General features: G+C 35.5%; 1 protein-coding gene across 1 annotated transcript in view; it reads left to right on the top strand.

The window, feature by feature from the left end:
* The first annotated feature begins 1335 nt into the window (after positions 1 to 1335).
* LOC145665480 (pickpocket protein 28-like) overlaps positions 1336 to 21522 on the top strand; it is a 65958-nt gene continuing 45771 nt past the window's right edge. Inside the window, exon 1 of the mRNA XM_081732790.1 lies at positions 1336 to 1568. Within this exon, the coding sequence (XP_081588916.1) occupies positions 1375 to 1568 (194 nt within the window). The 5' untranslated portion in view covers positions 1336 to 1374. The remainder of the gene's footprint in view (positions 1569 to 21522) is intronic.

Here is a 21522-nt window from a genome sequence, read left to right as displayed (position 1 = left end):
TTCTTGCTTGTCCTTTTTAAATTTTCATAACACTTTTTTCATTAAAATAAGCTTGCAGTTTTACTATACGGATCCATAATAAAAGTAATAATAATAATAATAATAATAATAATAATAATAATAATAATAATAATAATAATAGTAGTAGTAGTAGTAGTAGTAGTACTAGTAGTAGTGGCAGTAGTAGTAGTAGGAACGGGTTAGAAGCCCCGCGGGGGTTGGTTAGGTTGTGTTCTCTTGCTCAAATTTTTCTGTATATTTTACATGACCAATTTCAAACAGCTGGCTAGGGTAGCGCGCGAATACTGAAACTCTTGGGATCGGCGTAAATGCTGCCGGCTCTTCTTTGGAAATTAGAAGTTACGATGAGGAAGAATAGTAGTAATGTAAATCGGGAGCAGTTAAAACGATGTGGTAGCCTTAACTTGAAGAACGTTTCGTGGTATTTTCCTCATTGACGAAGGTCTATATAAGTTGCTTTTCAGTTAAAGAAGGAAATCTCGAGTAAGTCATTGTGACACTCATAAGGAACGTCTTCTCATGCGAGCATTAGTAGTTTGTATAGCCTTACATGCAACGATTTAAGTGGCTAAAAGTCTAGATTAAAGGTTAAGTGACGCGGTAGGTAAGTAGTAAGCGTATTGAGCTTCTGTACGGCGGGCCCGGGTTCGAATCCTGGCTAGGTTGAAACTTTTTCAAATGTTTCAATTTCAATACACACTCAGTGTGACAAGAAAGATCTCTCCTCCAGAAAGAAAAAAATGTTAGAATGAGGAAAATTGGAGAAGGTCTTTCAATGAAGGCAAAATCATTTACTAACTTATTTCCAGCAGTCGTTCTAGATTGGATATTTTCAGCTACTTTCAAGCATTTTCTGACTCATGCGTGGTCAATATTTTTATTTCTCTAAACATACAGTATATAAAAGAAATAATACATTACATACACAGCAATATTAAGATAAATTTATGGTGTTCTTTGGAAAGCACGATTCGAAGCATAGAGATTCATCTCAGCATGGAGAACTGTTTCGTTAGTCACCTACTTTACAATTTTACCTGGATAAACACCTGGATCAGGGCTACCAACTGCTGTCAGTGTCGAGAAAAGTTGCGTGTAAGTTGGGTTGCATCTATCTAGGCGTTCTCACAACTGCAAAAGTCCTGGACCCAAAGTAATGGAATTAGAGCACTTGGGGGGGGGAACTTTTGTGGCTGAGTGTACACACAGATAAAACAACAAGTCTTAATTTTAACCTAGTACTGTTTATACTTAATCTAGTTCGCTTATTTGGTAATGAAAGAAAATGTTTCATGTAATTCCAGAATCAGTTGGTTAATTGCAATAGTAGCCAGTTTCAGCAGCTGCGGATACATGATCCATACCATTTGGTTGAAATGGACCACGTCTCCTGTGATGGTGGCCTTCTCAGAGAAAATGACGCCTGTTTTTGAAATCCCCTTTCCAGCTGTGACAGTGTGCTCGGAAAACAAAATTTTACAATGGTATTTTAATTACACAGAAGCTTGTAAAGAATTAAGCTCCTCTAATAAATGGACTGAAAGCAAGTAAGTAATCTACATACCCTCTACTAAATGTTTAAGGTCAATATGAGTAATAAATTATTTTAGCATTTAGAGTAATATTTCTCTTACCATAATCAAATCCCCTTACTTTTTAGCGCATTACTAATTAAAAAGATCTTGGAAATTTACATTTGTGTTAAGTTAGTTTTGCTATTAGTATAGATTGTAGGGAAGAGTAGCCAAAATCGCACTACTTTTTACAGAAATGGTTTTAATTCGAAACGTTTGAAGAAATTTAAAATGATTTTTTGATCATATTGAACTTTATAGTTCTCCATTCTTTTACAGTGATTTCATAACGATATCTTATCAACATCATGATAAAAATGATATTTTAGAAGCCTGCGATTGGTGCGATTTACGCAACAGGTTTCCCAAATCGCATTATATGAAGACAAAATCGCAAAGCCATTTGTATATCGGGTGTTGCAAAATAAGTGTTACAACTCTTGGGAGGTGACTCCTGCCACTGAGACAAGAAAGAAAGTTCTCTTCAACTTTCGGCTATAGGACATAGTTTCGGATTTACAAGGTGCCGAAAGCGTAGGAAAATGACTTTCGGACGCCAATAGTTCGGAAACTATCCAACGTAAAGACGGCGGGTAAAAAATTCACTGAAGAAGTCATACCTGCTGTATTGAATTTTGCATGTTTCACAATCCTACCATACACACGCAAGGGATTCCCTAAAAAACACTGGGTTCCCGGATAATCTGCCAAATAAACATTGGTCTAAATGGATATGAATTGATAGTGTTTCTACCAGGTAATAATAATTCCTTTGTATTAAGTCGATATCTGTAACAAATACAAAATGGCGGACACCTTCAAGCCCGTTGTGTGTGGTTGCATAATCGTCAGGTACGAATACTGGCCAACAGTGATGTTCTGAGTATTAAGTATAGCGAATATGTACTCAAATGCTCTAGAAAGACATCTGGAGTACCCGTAGAGCACAACAGATGAAGCAGGGTGATTCACATGTGTGGAAACACTTAACGAAAAATGCCCAGAAATGCACTCGTACTTAGTTAACGTGATTTCAAAGCGTCGGAAATGTAAGGATTAGCGTCAAGAACATGAAAGCCATTGCCAATTTACCAATAATATTCCCTTAAACCGATGCAATATGATCTGCACGGTTGCATACCAATAGGAATCCAACAACTGAAGCCAAGTTCAAATTGTGCAAGGGGACTCACTAAGAAACTGGGTAAACTAAATGAATGCCACTATTGGGATCGCATGATCGATATTGAAATGTGGCCAATGTGTGTGTTGATATCGACATGTAGCTAGTGGACAAATGTCAACAAGTCCCACTACTGCTGGGACACCGTCCCACGTGCGAAAAATAGGAATATAACTTCTAAAGTCTTGAATCTGAGTTCGTGGGCTCACAGTAGGATTGGAAACTGCGACCACACGACCGAAAGCCAACGCTTTAGCCCTGAGACTCAAGGGAGCTTCACTTTCTCTGTATTTATTTCTTTGAGGAGTACCCAATTTGTTTGGCAAGCGCTCTTGTACAGCCTCCCGAAATGCTTGTGTGTTTCATTTTGTTACTCCTACTGCACAGGTGTAAACAATCATAGCTTTAAAACGATACTTCCTATTTCTCATGTCGTTTTATTTTTCATATGTATGGTGTTCCAGCTGTAGTGTTACATGTGAAAAAATTGTTCATTTTCGTCTTTGTCTTGGCATGTGCACTGTGTGTAAGATACTAATTTCTGGAGGTATTTTAATATATTTCCAGTTCGTCATATGTCCCAGAAGACGTGAGACATGATACAAGTTTGTTATTTTCACGCTCTATCAGGATTTGAACCATGGATTAAGATATTTATTCTCATATGTGTCGACTGTTGGACAATGTCCCAAAAAAGGACATTGATACAATCGTGTTCTACTTACATTCTACCAAAAAGTGCACGAGATATAATAGCAGAATGTACAACGTTATTTTCCTAGTTTCCGCACGTGAGACGGTGTCCCAGCAGTAGTGGGATATGTTGACATTTATCCATTAGTTACATGTCGATATCAACACACACATTGGCCACAATTCAATATCGATTATGCAATCCCACTAGTAATTCATTTAGTTTACCCAGTTTCTTAGTGAGTCCAATTGCACAATTTCAACTTGGCCTCAGTTGTTGCATCCCTGTGGTATGCAAAGTTGCACATCATATTGCATCGGTTTGAGGGAATATTATTGGTGAATTGGCAATGGCTTTCATGTTCTTGACGCTAATCCTTACATTTCCGACGCTTTGAAATCACGTTTACTGAGTACGAGTGCTTTTGTGGGCATTTTTTGTTAAGTGTTTCCACACATGTGAATCACCCTCCTGCTTCATCTGTTGTGCTCTACCGACACTCCAGATGTCTTTCTAGAGCATTTGAGTACAAATTCGCTACACTTAATACTTAGAACGTCACTGTTGGCCAGCATCCATACCTGGCGATTATGCAACCACACACAACGGGCTTGAAGGTGTCCGCCATTTTGTATTTGTTACAGATATCGACAAACGAATGCAAACGAATTATTGTTACCTGGTAGAAACCCTATCAATTCATATCCATTTAGACCAATTTTCATTTGGCAGATTATCCGGGACTCCCTACGTTCCTTTAGGGAATCCCTTGCGCGTGCATGGTAGGATTGTGAAACATGCAAAATTCAATCAGCAGGTATGACTTCTTCAGTGAATTTTTTACCCACCGTCTTTACGTTGGATAGTTTCCGAACTATTGGCGTCCGAAAGTCATTTTCCTACGCTTTCGGCACCTTGTAGATCCGAAACTTTGTCCGATAGCCGAAAGTTGAAGAGAACTTTTTTTTCTTGTCTCAGTGGCAGGAGTCACCTCCAAAGAGTTGTAACACTTATTTTGCAACATCCGATATATGAAAATTTTTACAGTAATGCATATGGGTAAAACAAAGTATCACTTCCATGGAATATCGCATTATTTTATATATGTTATATTAAGATGAGGTATAATAAATCTTTAAAGGGAAAAATATTGCAATGTAAATATCCAAGTACAGAAATAGCACCTTAGAAATAAGCTAAGTAGAAATGCAATCTACAAGTAAAACAAATTAATATTTTTATGATATATTACATTCTTTTATCTCAGTGTTTTTAATACGAGGAAGAACATATCATTAAAGAAACAATATCCATATGCTTGATCCAATGAGCAATAGTGTTCATAATCCTATGAAACATAAAGAATTTATATTGATGGGAAACAGACAGTTACACCTTATGCGCACAAAAATCACATTGGAATGCACGTTCATCTCCTGAAACACCCGCACAAGACTCATGTATCCAGACGTTACACAAAACACTCTGTACCACATCTTCGACTAAAGTTTGTTGACAAAGGACGCAAATTAATCTTGTTCATAAATTTCAAAAGACAAATTTGAAACACTATGAATATGTAGCTCTGAGTATCGTGATTTGGATGTATCTACTTTTCGAATACACTTTTTGGTGTTAAGGTTTCCTGAAGCACATGCAGACCTAGCTGATGGTTCAGAAACATTAAGCCTCTCCACACGTTTGGATACTCTTGATTGCCTTTGCCATTATTCTTCAAGATGTTTTTTGTAAGAACTTGATGAGAGTACTTCTGTTCTTTATTATTGCATGTTGGTAGCTCTATTTCCTCCTGCGACTGGGCTGGGCAATGTCACTTTATTTTCTATATATTTTTTTCAAAGCAAGATTCATAGATACCGGGGACCATTTTCCATATTGCCATGTGCCCACCTTGTGTGAACTGTAACGAGAAAGAGACCAGGAAAATCAATTCATCACGGGAGCCAAAATATCACTGGTGCGATTTCGGACACACGGTAGTAGTGGGATTTGGGAAACTACAACATTTAAAAAAAAATATTCTTTACATACCTCACAAATTAAAAAAAGAATAACTTGAGTTTGTCACTATAATATTGATTGTATTTTGTTTATTACTACTTATTGAAACATTAATCCCTATTCTACTGCGAAATACCCCTGAAAATTAGTAAGGAGTACTCCAATTATATTGTACTGCAACTGCACACACACATAACTTACTGAACGTCGTCACTTTACTCTAGTGGCTAGCACGCATACCTTTGTCTCAGGAGTTCACGGGTTCGATTCCCGTTTAAAAGGCTGTGAACTTTGAACGCATTATGTTGATTTGGAACCCACCTTAAACACTGTAGTCTGCGCCTCATATAATCTTTGTGTTGGAAATAGATACTAAACTTCAATTCAACCAATGGATACTCATATCCAGTTTGTATGAGTGAATGAAGAATTTGTATTACCTTCATACGCCGAACGCCGCACAAGTATCCTGGAATACTATCGACAATATTTTGAGAGCATTTGTAGTAGTGTATTCTAATCAATGGCGAAAAGTGATAGTTTCAAGAGGGTAGACCCAATGTTCTTCTTGTTCTTCTTCTTCTTCTACTACTACTACTACTACTACTACTACTACTACTACTACTACTACTACTACTACTACTACTACTACTAATAATAATAATAATAATAATAATAATAATAATAATAATAATAATAATAATAATAATAATAATAATGAAACAGATTAGACATAAATATTTTACTACAGAAACACAAGAAGACAAATTCACATAAATTTAACGTAATTGTAGTCCATCGACAGCACTTATTCGATCCGGATTTCAATTTTCATAACGAAATTCACGTATGTGACTCATAGTTTATCTTAATTCGCCGTAATGCAATTTAATAATTTTAATTTGGCGTGGTCGGGTGGGGAAGATGGACAATCACATTATCTTAACAAGAAACATTTGTAATTTACTCTACTTGTACTGAAACAAACTCAGCTTGTAAACTTTCGTCTTTAATTATATTGTTCAAAACACATGATAAGCATTCAATCAACCCAGGGCTGGATTAACACATCTGCAGGCCCGGGACTAGAAAAAATATATGGCCCCTGCTGACTTCACCTAACACATTTCTGTGAAAACACAGTAGGAAACTTAAGGGAATATGTTTCATATTTTTGGTCATGTTTTATTTTATGCTGATGATTGTATCTTCATGATTCTTTTCAGATAGCCAGTTGAGATATTGAACAGAGTGGAGGTCCCTGTCAACTTAGGGTTATAGCTTCCCTAAGGCCCTCCCTTAATCCGATCCTGAATCAAGCCATTTTCTGTATCACTTAATTCCTCTTTAAAAACAGAATCAGACCTAAATGTTTTTTCATATGCTGCTCTTTATTTCAACAACAACAAATTTTTATTTTTATTTATATATTTATTTCATTTTACTTTTTTTTTTTTTTTTGTACCAATGCATGCAGAACTCTCTTGCCCTCTGTTTGTTCTATTTTCAACGCACTTCGTTCCTTAATAACACATTAATTTTCAAAAGACCACTGACATAGAAGATTCTTTTATAGGAATTATGCTCCAATTACTGACATTTTTTCTCACTCACTTTTGCAAATCTAAGAAAAAATGTCACTCACAATATCTCAAAAACGCACACTCTCTACTCAATTCCAATGAAGAGCTCCTTCGTGGCTAAGCCTTTGGCGTGGGAGTCTCGGGTTCAATTCCCAGCGGGAGATCATGTGGTTCGGATTCCACCTTAATCAATAGGTCCTGTCTCATATAGCGTCGCTGCTGCAAGGACGCTAAACTCAACTCAACAACAACAACAATCAATTCTAATAAACTCATGGAGTCTGATTTCGTACAGGTTTGCACTAACGTAACGGAATGAAGGAACATTAGTTTGTGATAATAGGCGTAGCACCATTACAATTGCTTGTTCCAGCTTTTGCGTTACGTTATGAGTCCGCAAATTTTAATGAAAGTTGGTATGGAATGGTTCCCACGTTCTCTTGCTCTTTATTTGTTTGACAAATGGAAACGAAATCGAAGGTCTCGGGAGAAACGCTTTATGAAGAAACGAAAGTCGATAAGCGGTGAGGCCGGTCTCTTTCGCACGTTGTTACCAACACGTTCTCTCGCGGAATTTTCTGAGTAGCTTGGCAGTAGTTCTACTGGCGCCTGAGACACTGCTGGGTGAGCCTCCCGGCAGTGGTGCTAACCACGATTTCTTTATCGAACAATATTTTCTTTTTGAAATTAGAAAACTATCGTACACTCTTTGCAAGGAAAATGAATGAATTATAAATTATAATTTCTGAAAGTAAATGGGCAGGCCGAGCCTCAGGGCGTCTTACGACCCTTCGCTACTGATTACAATGTCAATGTGCTCCATAGGACGATGCCTTAGGTGACAGTTCACTGTCTTGTGCATTCGTTAGGTAAGAACTCTAGTTTGCTTACACTACGTTTGGCTACTGAATTAACAGAAGCCAAACCTACCTCCTCCTTCCAGTTTAGTTTTTCTATGTCGTGGCTTGTTTACACTGTCCCAAACAATCAGTATAAGCTTGAAGAATATATTCAGCCTTGTTCAAGATAGTTGGGTTAAATGTACTTGTCTCTGTTGTTGTTTGCTGTGTGCCGCTACACCTTGACATTGAAGAAATGATCCTTTTGTCACAGCTACCAAGCATGCCGCTGTAACAAAGCTGCATTCAAGCATTCTCTTGTTTTCCCCGATCTCTTTGGTGTACAAGTTGTTACTGGCAAGCAGTGATACCAACTTGGAGCCTTATAAAATGTCATTTAAAAAGACGGGTACTTTCCATTTTTCTTTTAAAATTCAGACATACTATACTAGTTTCAAAGGGGCCACGGTGGCTCAATAGTAGAGCGTTCACCTCTGGTGCTTGAGGTCCCGAGTTCGATCCCAGCCCCCACCAAGTGAACTTTGTGGTGTAGAAACACCGTGTGCCTGGGTTTCTTCGGGGTTCTTCCGTTTCCTTCCACTTTCTTCATTCCACCACTTCATTCATTTCTCATAATTACCGTCTCCTTTAGCCTAACCGGCATAACCGTGGGTCGTAAAACTGAAAGATTTTATTTCATTTCATTTTTACTACTTACAAAATTTTCAAAATTTATAAAATATGAAAATGGAAATTACTGTAGATCTATGTTACTTACTTTCTCCAATATTTGAGTGATTTTTCCACTTATTCCGATCTTTAAAATTGTTAATAAGTATTTTTCTTAATTAAAAAATACTATTGAAATTTTGATAAAAACAAGTACATTTTTTTGTCAGAATTTAGTATTTCCATCATGTTTTTGTGCTATAATGTTCTACTGAACGTTATGTTTTTTTTTTTTTTTTTTTTAACGAACTTCATTCTCTAGTTAATTTTGTCTGGGACATTTTAAAAATTAGCAATTTCTCGTTTGATAATTTACATTTTCCGTTTATGATTTTTTTTAATAGAGTACAACTAACATTCCTTGTTGATCGTTTTTTGAGATTTACGAGTTCCTCCATAAATCATTTTCACACTAACTTGTACTTTTCAATAATAAAATTTGACAATTAGCAGTGATTTCACGTTTATTGAAGCGTCATTAGCCTAATATGCACTCAAAGAGAATGTTGTTCATGTCGATGAAATAAATATATGAAAAATCCCGTACATGCTGCAAATTATAACGAAAATTAACTTTTTCCCTATTTCAAAAATTGCAAAAAGAAAAAAATCCTACGTTTTTTAAAAGGGGTTGACATCACTACTGGCTGGCAAATTGGATTAAGGTCAAGGAAAATAATCTTTATTCTGCAAGGTGTCTTTTGTGAAATCGACAGACACCCTGACGTATTAGAGCACAGACAAAGTGTTTCTAGCATGTTTGTCTCATCTGACCCGCTTATCATATAATAAATGAAGCAATTTACAAGCTTTTGTACTTATTCCATGCTTCTTTCTTTTAGTACCGTAATATATTTGTGCATTTGACTTATATATAATTCCTTCTTTTATTCTAAATATTAATTAATTACATTATGCATTCTTCTTCTTATTTTTATTCAATCTCTTCTTTTCTACTATCCGTCACATCTGAATAAAATGTCATGGATTATTTGGGTAATGGTCTCCGTGTGACAGGCAATACACTATAACTATAATCCCACTATACTACCCGTTCCATTATTGTGATATACTAATACACTTTACCCATTACACCGTTATAAATCAATTTTATATTTATTATCTTTTATATATGTTACGCTCCTAATTGATTCTTAGTATTGGCCGTTCATACTGTTTTAAATGTGTCGTGCCACTATGTATTCGGAAATCCTTGTCGAATGCCCAGAATACCTAAGGAATATTAGACCAGTCTAAAGATGTCATACTTGGGCAGTGATAGTAAGTACTTCCATTGGTCATGTTGTCTATACAGACTTATGTTGTAAAACTTGGAAGTTTTAACTGATATTGACAGTTTAAGGAGTTAACTTCTAACTCAGTTCAAAACTGTTTATAACGTAAACTAAAATTTCTACTTGTCTTTCAATCTATGGAAATTTTGTTTCAGGTGGAACAACTTTGCTATGGCATCAATGATATGTGGACATACTTTTGCAAAATTAAGGCACAAAAATATTACCTTTAATAATTATGATTTTTTCCATTTCTTGTACAGTGTAAGTTGATATTTTACTTTTCTTTAATTCATAAATAACTGATTTTCTTTCTTTGATTTAAAATCCAAATATTTTTAAAGTATTAGTGAAATCGTACATAACAAGAGTTATCAGAAAACATTTCTTGTGTGATATGAAATTATTGATGACTACATATTCGAAACATTTTGTTTTCTTTGTTCACAATTTTTCGGGACAAATTCTCGATCTCAGTAGTTTTAACGTCACGAAATATTCAAGTTCATTTAGAATGTTTCGTGTTCTTTTAATTACTTAGGGAGTAGCTTTGATAAAGATTACGAATGAATTAAAGTTCTTCTAAGAAGCAAAAAAGTCAAGCTTTGATAAAGATTACAAATAAATTAATTTAAACTTCTTATAAATAGAAAAAATCGATAAGTGTCACATAAATTAAAGCGGTTAGAGGATAAAGGTAGTATGTAACATATTGTACATTTTGGAAAATTTGATTTTCACAACTACGTCTATTAACATACACCCTTAACTGTTTGTAAATCTCGTTCTTGGGACGAGAATTCACTAAATGATGTGTTATATAGCATAACTAACATGTAAGACGTGCACGGACCGCCAGAATTCAACATTTTGAAAAATAGAACACCTTAAGCGCTTCAATTGTTTGAGAAAGAACGATGTTGTGGATGTTATTACGGAAGTAATATACCTAAGAAAGTAACTGGTAGTGTATATCTTTAGTAGGACACAGTAGCGTATACTAGTTTAAAGACATGGGCTACCACGAACTTAGTATATTATTATTATTATTATTATTATTATTATTATTATTATTATTATTATTATTATTATTATTAATAATAATAATAATAATAATAATAATAATAATAATGATAATGATAATAATAATATACGAAATATGTATAACAATGAACAAAAAGTGGTTCGTGTGTTTTGTTTAAATGTTTGCTTTGATACCATTAATGTTTCAAACGGTAAATGAAATTCCATCATACATTTGCGTAGTTAACTTCTCGTGGATTGCATTCGTAAAATGTTAATTTTTACCAATGTCACTTCCCTCAAGAGTCGCCTCTGTTACTGACGTGGTTGTCATTCCGTACCAATCTTCGCAAAAATTCTGAGTATAGCAACGTAACGCAAAAATGCAGACAATCATTATAATTGTTATGTCCCTTATAGCTAGCCAAATCACATATTTTGCGTTGTGTTAACGCAAACGGTTACGGAATGTGTCCAGTTATCACATACAATATTTTTCGTTCATCAATTTGCATCACGTAATATGTATAGTGATTTTTCTATTTGGTCTTAAATCCATTAGTGTATTGATTCTAGCCTTACAAAAAACATTATATAATCAATTTACTTTGTAACAAAAATAAAAATTGATAATTTTCTTCGTAGCATTTCGTTTTCCCGCTAGATATTTTTCACAATGCTCACCAGAGTAATAGACGTTAGCATATTCTCCAACCTACATTACTGTCTGCAGGCCTAGTTTAGTTACGGTTGGTACAAAATACACGGATTCACTCAATACAAATAACGCAATAAGTAATTATAACTACAATAACAAGAATCGCAAAGTAAAACAAAAATGTTGCACTGCGTTGACGCAAAGCGCTACGAAATGATGCACTGAAATTCTCAGCTAGCCCCAAAATTACTGCTATGCCATTGTTCTTAAGTTCGATTTACTCGCTCCGCCTACAGAAACCGATGCACAGAGAGGAAATCTACTTGGTTGCCAGTCCGTGGGCCGCTAGCACACTGTTCCGGAGGAATCTACGTTTGCGCGCAGCAGTTATACGTTTCTTTCTGTTGGTAGCAGTAGACAGCTGTATTCTAGAAGTTGCCAAATCATCAGTATCTACGTAAGCGAGAGTGATTGCGTTCTAAGCGTTAACGGCTGACTTAGTACGTATTTACGTTTGCGAAAATATAGAGAAACTAGTACCATGAAAAGAAGATGACAAAGTGTAAATGTATTTTTTTTTTTAAATTTTATGCTTGTTATATCAACTTTATCAATGTTGCAGGGCTGCCGCCGGTAGCCCCGGTTGTCCATAAAATACACCACTGGTAGGACATGTGAATTATTCAGGGTAGACTATAAGTCATGAAAGGGATTCTAAAACAGCGTAAGTCCTTGCGTAAGTTAGCAATATGTATTGCATTGCTGGTATAACACACATTACGTATGGGAGGCTTCTGTCATCTACATGTGTAAAATAATTTCACGTAAATGTTTGCATGATGCAGTTCTCACTCATAAGCTCTTGCCACAACATTCGCCATTACTCTTCTCAAAATTGCTAACGTTATCGCTTGGATTTCTGCACGGACATTCTCCTTGAGCTGCTGTATTATTTGAGTCTTTTTGTATAAACCCGTCCTTTGAATTGGACTCAAAAGTAAATGTGTGGTGGTGTTAAATCTGGCAATCGTTGTGACCAGGGAATGTCTGGATTTTGTGAAATGATTCGATGCCCAAATACGGTTTATAGAAATGCGATTATATCTCTGAATGTGTACGTTGTGTCAGTATCTGGAGGAGCCAAACATATGGCATGTTCTTCACTAGAACGCGTAAAAATTTATTGAATCATCGCTTTGTGTCGATCATCGGTGATCAGTAGATGGTCATTGCCATCTTCGAAGAAGAAAGGCCCAATTATTTTCTGGGACGTAACAGCACACCAAACCACATACGTACTTCAGAAGGTGTGGTGAACGTTGGTGGATAACCTGTGGATTCTCAGAACCTCAGAATCTGTATCTTGTTTGTTTGCATACCCATGGAGTTTGAAATGTGCTCTGTCACTCATAATCAAATTGTCAAGAAAATCCATGTTCTCACGAACCAACACCTGAATACTGGTAGCAAATCTGAGGCGTTAAGCATAATCTATTTGTTTCACTTGTTGCACTTTGTATGGATACAGGTGGAAATTATGTTTTAAAATGCAGTTGAGTGCCATCCGACTCAATCTCTCAAAGCGACAAGCCTTCTTGAGGAAATCTCCTGTGTTTCTTTGACATTTCCCCGAACCTGTTCAATTACTGGATGTGTTCTTGTGGAACGCGGTCTTCACGATCGTGTAAAATCAGCTACTGAACTATACTCTCTGAAACGTCCAGACAAACGACGAAATTAATATACACTCATTGTATGTTAATGAAATTTACTTTTCTGAATTGAGTATGTATGACCTCTTTTACGCTGATGTCGACCGCCACTTCATGGTAACTTGAATTCGAAATAGTATATGTTGAAATTTATCTTTTCCAGAATTTTGGACAGCCCTAGCTCTAAAACTATGCACTTATTTACACAAGTCCATATGAAGTTTTTATCTTATTTTGATGCTAGTAATCACTTCTTACAGTTTGTCGGTATAGTTCATTAACACCCTGTATATGTACAATTTGTTTAAATTAGTCAGTTGTAATGTATCTTCTAATTGAACTAATTTTAATCAATCCTTTAAATGGAACGTTATAATACTCCAAAAAGAACACTGAACACATATACGTAAATATTGTAATTTGTCTTTTAAATGAATAGTTGTAATACTCCAAAACTAATTCTAAACGTATATAAGTGCAAATTGCAATGTAATCCCTGAGTAGAATTAAAAATATTTTCCGTAACGACACTAAGCATCGCACGCTTTTCAACTTCTAGCCAAGTTCTCAGGATGAAGTATACAGTAAACAACATATTTTTGTCTTTTCCTCATCACCGTTAACTGTGTTAATTAGGTGCACCAGATACGATGTTCTTATATGCTACAAGTGTATGTAATTTGGATTTTGTGTTTTGAAAAAAAAATGCATTATATGTTTGAAAAATTGTAAGAAAATTTACAAGTGGCAGTCACTGCCATTTGCATTTATTGGCCGACCATAAGGTTGAATTGCCTGAATTATGAATTTATGTAATTGATAGAGTGTAGAAATAATGATTCATTTGAGTCAGAATCATGTATAGATAATGTCAAAATAGAAATAAAAAGAAATTGTCAAAATTAGGTATGTGTAAGTGTTAAATGAGGGAGTTCAAGCAGTGAAAGAGGTCGGCATAACAAAAATGTGGAAATGTAAAAAAATTAGTGAAATAAAAAGTGTGATGTATTTGTTTATGTGTGGATGTGTATTTGTAAAGAGTTTTATAGGTGGTGTAAAGTGTAAAATTTCCACTTATCCCTCTTCCTCTTCATAGTACTACTGTAAAACGATGTTATCATTTCCACTGCCGCCGCCGAACTCCATAATATAGCCCTATTTTAGCCATTCGTCTATCCGTCCGTTACTTAGAATTTATTATCTTTCAATGATTTACGATAATGACTTAACATAGAAAAATATAAATAGAGCTTAAAACGTTGTTCCTGCCAACACTTCAGTTAATAAATATCTGATCATATTTTCTCGTTTTTCTTTTAGACTGCTTATCGTTCTTCTATGTACGGAGTGAAGTGGCAAGGAAAGACTGGTTTCGCAAAACTAGCTTATACAGAAAATGGTTTGTGCTTAACATATAACTCACTCTCACCTTCTGATATGTTTAGAAATTATGTGTAAGTATATTCTCTACTTCTCTCCTTTTATTTATTTTTCTCTTTTTTTTAAAAAAAAATAATAATTAGCTAGATATTGAATATTTTGGCATTATAATCATGAGAAATAGGCAAGCAAATAGTCTCTTATAATTCAAGAAAAAGGCAGTAAAAGAGGTAATAATATCTAACTCGAAATGGTGAATGCTAACATTCAATCACATACAAAAATTGAAGTTAAGTGATTAGCGATGTTTAAATAATCTAGAGAGTTTGATAGTTGTGAGTGGATAATCTCTATATTAAAATTCTAGGTTTACATGTTTGTCTCCAAAGATAAGCTTATATGTTTGTCTCCAATCCTTTCGACAATGAGATCTGAAAAACCACAAGTGCTAGAAACGTGTCGTTTTCATTGGTCGATTCCAAATTTTGTGTAGATTGTTCAGCTCTATATGAATATTTAAAAAACGTGGTCGTTATTTCTTTATTACATGTTTTAGGGTACACTGGAAGTGTTGAAGTTTTTTTTTTAAAAAAAACAAAGTATCATATCCTACGAGTTATACATTCCAAAAACAACTTGGTTGTATACAGGGGTTGGCGTTTGTTTCATGGCCAAATGATAATGAAAAATGACGGATAACCATTTCTCCAGTCTAAGGTGAATCTTTATTGTTTGTAGTGTTTTGTCCAATGAACACCATACATTGCTTACATTATAATTAATTGTGTGTGTAATGTATTTACTTATTACGTACTACATGCAAGAAGAAAGAAATCACTGGTCATACATGAATTAGAAACTCCAACCGGAAGTAGGCTCAATCTTGCAAACAGTGCGAGGTATTGAAAAAGTCTCCCCTTTATGGTACCGCTTCCCAAATTTTATCAAGACGTCTTTCACTTGAGTCTATAAAGGGAGATGTACAGATGTGAGGAATGACAAGGAAATTCATACCTATATGTGAATGATGCGCTGTGTAAAGAGCGCAAGTTCAGCTAGTATATTTAAAAAAAAGCAGGGATGAAGAAGTTCGTACCATGTATAACTAGGAACCAGGAACTTGCGGAAGAGACGTATTCCGTCTCCTGAGATCCGACTACATTTTCATGACTCGAAGACAATGATAGGGAAGTGAGACACGAACATCTTGAGAAAAAAAAGCAGAATATAACTGTGAAACAATTAAGCAACGCAATTTTTATTTATGATGTATATTATACATTTCCAAGAAGTTTCTGGAAAGTTATTTTCATTAAAGAGCATCAGTGTGATAAAAAGAAGGTTATTCAATCACTTAATTTGAAATATTGGGATTTTTATAGATATTATTTTATAAGCTAACAAGCACGAAATTCAGGCACGTCTTCGACCATTGATGCATGTTTGTAAACAGAAAGGTTTATTATACAGAACGTCATCAACTGCAACAACCCCGACCAGGATTGTGTCTTTCTTATGGTGTGTTACGGCTATTGAAACTGAGTTTAAACACAGACATATGTTACCCTATCTTTCAACATGTTCTCAAGAAATCACGGAAATCATACAAAATGTTTTACTTGATTTTTCCTGAATCCCGTTTATTGTACATTCAATGTACATTCAACAGAAGAGTTCTTCTGTCGCAAGACACAAAGTACCTATAGCCTTGCATTCCACCCTCAAAGTATGGATGAAGTATGATTTGACAGTTAAGTATTCCGTCAAGGTTTTGATAATCCCAGCCTTGTTAACCAACTAACACTGGAAAGAGACGCAAGCGAATGTAAAACTTGAAGGTTGCCTGACGCTGTTGCTTGTAACATGTTGTCATAAAAGTCAACAAATGAGTTCCCAGTAAAAGTACTAACAGTCATCAATTCGTGCAAATCGAAAGAGGTCATAACGTGAATGTGTTAGGAGGATTTTCGAATTGAATAGATTGTTGTTGGAATTCAGTTATACAACACTGTCATCATCTCTTCATTTACGAACTTGATCTCACGATTGTGTAATTGTAATTGCACAGGCAGTTTTTAGAGATGGAGAGTCCGAATTACAAATACTCTCTCTTCTGTCAGTTTACTTGAAACCTGTGTCGTGCTTACTGTTATTAAACTAAGAGTCAAAAGGTTTACATTCTGACAGCTCGAGTCTGAAGATAAAACCGCTCAAGTTACCAACAGTTTTTGTGAATGTGTCGTAGTATCTCTCCTGACATTTGAACATTTTGGGGGTGCCGGAATCAAATTCTTCTGTAAAGGAACATTGGTTGGAATAAGATGTCTTCAAGCTGTCAGACTCGAAACAAAGCAACATATGATCTTCTGAGAGAAATCTATCATCACGATCAATGACAACTTTCCACAACATCTTGCCTTGGGATGAGTGAATAGTCATACAGTAACAAATAATGAACGATATTTATAGTCTAGAGAAAGTTTTTAGTTTTTGGAGATATCGTTATGGAGTTGTTAGGGAATCGAGGCCCAGTGTAGTTCGGGAAGTCAAACTGAGCCAGCTGACATGTCCGTTCTTGAAGAAATTTGGTCTTAATGTAATCGAAACTGTCACCAATCAGCGTAATGACCCCGAAAATTACTAATGTTGGTAATTTTGTAAATTTAAATTTTCAACTCTTTGACTATTTTACGTATCCTTCTCCCACTCCAAGGGGACTAGAGTTATCCTTCCTCCACAATATGGCATCGGGAAAGTAATTCCTTATCTCAGTGGCACTGAAACCTTTGCATTCAACACTGATGTTGATTGTCTTTTATTATTGCGATTTATTAACCACCCCCTTAATCGGACGAGAAGACCTGATGGAAAGAAGAGGAGTGGTTTACAAGATAATGTGTAGGGAATGTAACAGTTGTTATATTGGTGAAAGAAGGAAAAGCTGAAAGAAAGGTTTAAACAACAAGATGATGTAAGATTGGGAAGAGAAAGAAATGCCAATTTTTAAGCACGTGAGGGACACGAAACATGATCTTAATTGGTGCGAGGTTGAAGTGTTAGGACTGGAACAAAGGCCGTTAATGAGAAAGTGGAAGGAGGCCAAATTTATTGAAAAAGAACAAAGCTGTGTTATGAATTGGAATGCAATACTTAAAATTGATGGACAGTGGGGCAAGTTATTGGAAAAACTTAATTTGTAGCTTATTTTTCTGCAGTAGCAGGGAGGGGAAAGAGATTTATGATGTTTAGTTTCACTTTTCGCTACTTCTATTATAATTGGCTTAGTCCGATCTGATTAGCCATTCAGCGTTCAGAACTAGCTTATAGGATCCTTTTACTGGTATATTTATACGCAACTCCCTCTTGTCTTCATTACAGTGTCTGATGAAGCCAATATGTTCAGTAAGTTGGCGGAACTGTTACACATTTTATTATTTTTAAATAGTTGCTTTGCTTAGCGATTTATGTCTCTAGTTTAAGTTATTTAAGATTGCAAAGCTAGTATGAACCAAATAGTTATAGGAATTCAAAATAGAAACTAAATATAATTAGCTATGGACGGAAGTCAAAGGATATATTCTGTGAATGCGGCTATGAATCTAAGAGCTGCTAGCACATAAAATTAATTAGATCTTGTCTTACATAATCTCTGTGTTAAAGATGTAAATCTAATAACATGTGATGTTTTCATTATTTAAATAAGAATTAATTATACGAATATGGCCTGCTGTACATTGAGAAAAAAATGTATGTGGCGTACTTAAAAAGATAGGTTACATGCGTAATTCCTGTAGTTTTTGGATTTAACGTACAGCAGACGTATAACTGAAAACGCATGTTTTATAATACTTTTTGTATAAGTGTTCCATCTATACATACTTTCCGTATGAAACAATGTAGGCGGTCAGGATCTCACATATAAATGGACATATATAACATATAGCTGACGAATGTAACCTAAGTATATGCATGTGATATACGGAAAACTGTTAGATGTCAGACATCCTGCAATGACATGATGTAACATCTAAGGGCAGTGCCTAAGTAGCATACGGATAACGTATGCTCCGTGCTGATTTCTATAGTAACCAAGAAGATACCGTATATTAGTACGATATATTTATGTCCGGAGAACGGATTTTTCTCTGTGTAAACATCCCTATAGTAAATAATTAGGAACACATAATTTTACATCACGCATTGTTCTTTAGTACGCGTAATATGTTTAAAATATATACTAATAATAAAGTAATATTTTCTAATTATATAGTTTATTTCCACAACCGAGCTGGACCAATTTAAGAGGCTGGGACCCGGAAGAAGGATATTTCCCATCGTTTGCGTTAGATGACGTTTACCCTAGAAGGACGTGGGGAGCTGGCTCTTCAGCTGGATTAAGATTTCAATTACAATTTTGGCCTGAACAATTTGACTTGAAATGTGCCGAACGAAAATACGGGTTTAAGGTAAGTTTTCTGACAATAACTTTATCCTGATTATATAATTGTATTAGCACAGACAATGAAAAGATGCTCCATAAAATAAGAATATAGCAAAATTTCTCACTTCTGTGGAAACTAATATTTTCAATACACATAATTTCATGTGTGACTACCGCTAGTACTTTCGTACTAGATCTAGTACGTTTTATAATACTTAAGTGTTCTAGTACGTTCACGAACAAATCTAGTACCTTTATTCTCCCCTTCTTTTCTCATAAATCCATTTGAGAGAGAAAAAGAAACTTTTGAAACTTCGGCAATATACGAAAATTTCACTGCTTCTGGTAACTTTTTCTGCCTGTTATTTTTCAACAGTGGTATTTACAAGAGCGGAAGTAGGACATGGGTACCGTCCGGTCGCCTCTTCCAACTAATGAATGACCACCGTACACAATATTACATATTTAGTGATCTTTTTAAACAGTAGATTATTAAGAAATTAAAACTCGATTTTCTCAATAAGTCTATTTTATGATATTTCTTGTTTTCTCCCGACATCCTCTATATTTGTCACACCTGTGTTACTTTAGTGGTTTTACAGTGAGCTCTATTACGACAATTAAGCAGAGATTCCGTCAGGATTTTTAGTTTGGGGGTGTAAAGTCAAAATTGGAATGGTGTAAGTGGTTTGCACGGTTTGTATCGAATTTTGACTGTAAAAAATTTAAAATTGGAGGTTCTCGAAAGAACAAGGGAGTCAATCCCCACCCACAAGGGAGGGGAGCTGCCGGAAACCTTCTAATAATATATTAATGTTGTAAAATGTCATAAATAGGGTGAAACGGGAGCAGATAAAATTTTAGTACTTTTCCCCCAGATCTAGCCTAGTACTTTTTTTGCTGCATATGTTAATACGAAATATTTTTGCTGGATGGCCACACTGGATCCTTCGCAAATGAAGGAGACGTGCGGAATGCACTCGCGGATTTCTTTGCATCCACGACTGCCGAGTTTTATCACCAGGATTCTAAAGAAGGATTAGTCTTGCTGCTGACTGCTAAATAAAGATTAAGGCTCGTAGCTATATGAATGACGTATTCGTGGCGTGGGAGACTGTGTGAACGGATCCCACGTTAGCCAGTAGGATCACATTTCATACATCCTTGCTGCTGCAAAGAACGCTAACTCTCATCAATAAGCCAACCATTGTCTACTTACAGACGATTTAACCTAAGCATCGAAAACTGCACGAAAAAAACTTTGAAATGAGGAGATTGAGTACAAATATTTTAAAACAAATCAAAATTAATAATATTTATTCTTAATGTTGGTATGCAGGAACTAAACGTTATATGCATTTGGAAATGCATTCGCGTGCTTTCAAACATAAATGTTTATCTCGGTTCTTTAACTGAAGGCAGGCTTACAGTGGATAGGCAAGTATAACGCAAAATATCAGATAGTTCGAAAGAAGAAGTTCACGGTTTCTAATTCATTCGTGGGAACCAAAAAAAATATTCAGCGATTATAAACTGTCAGCTTGTAACATATGTTAATAGTCGTACTATATACAGGATGATTTACGAGAAAGTGAGAATACTTTAGGTGTGGCTAGCACGGGCGGATTAAGGCTTTTGGAGCCCTGGAGCCGACTATTTCAAAGGGGCCCTATGTTATGAATAATTCCAGCACATAAATTTTCTCTGCTGACTTCCACAGCCTCATAAGTTTATCCAAACACCGAGAACTATGCTGTAATATTTTAATGTGCTCCAAGTCTACAATAATTAGTTTAATTACATTCATTACTAACAGTTAAATGCTCATATACGGCAGTGTAACACAATGCCAGATACAAACCAAATGGTTAACAGTCCCTGTAAAAACAATAATTAAGTAAAGGAAATTTGGAAAACCTCGTAGGTTTGCTCTAACTAATGACAGAGATATTTCAAAGGAATGTCACCACAAGCTAATAATTTGGTTTATAATAGAATCCCAGTATAGTTCACTCCTTCACAAAATAAGTATCGTGAGGACGCTGGTAGAAGAAGACTTAACTCTAACGATACCGCGAGAGTTGCGAGCGGGAAAAAATAGCATGGGTTTCAAGCCTATAATATAATAAGTTGATTGTTGGACAGGTCTTCTCGGGAGCAGCCAGGTAAATACTGTTATATCTTGTGACGTTTCGAGGGCTGACATCGTCCTCATCTTCAGGCGAATATGATGGTGCAATAGAGTGTATGGAATATATATACTCATGTATGAATGATTGGACTCTTCTTATTTGTGGTTGAAATGGCGGCTTCTGATTGGTGCTTGAAATGAAGGGATATGATTGGTGTCCACGTTCTACTGAGTTGG

This window comes from Thermobia domestica, chromosome 11 (genome assembly GCF_964235325.1).
Source record: "Thermobia domestica chromosome 11, izTheDome1.hap1.1, whole genome shotgun sequence".
Lineage (NCBI taxonomy): Eukaryota > Metazoa > Arthropoda > Insecta > Zygentoma > Lepismatidae > Thermobia > Thermobia domestica.
Note: the sequence above shows the minus strand (reverse complement) of the source record. Positions and strands in the feature narration are given on the sequence as shown.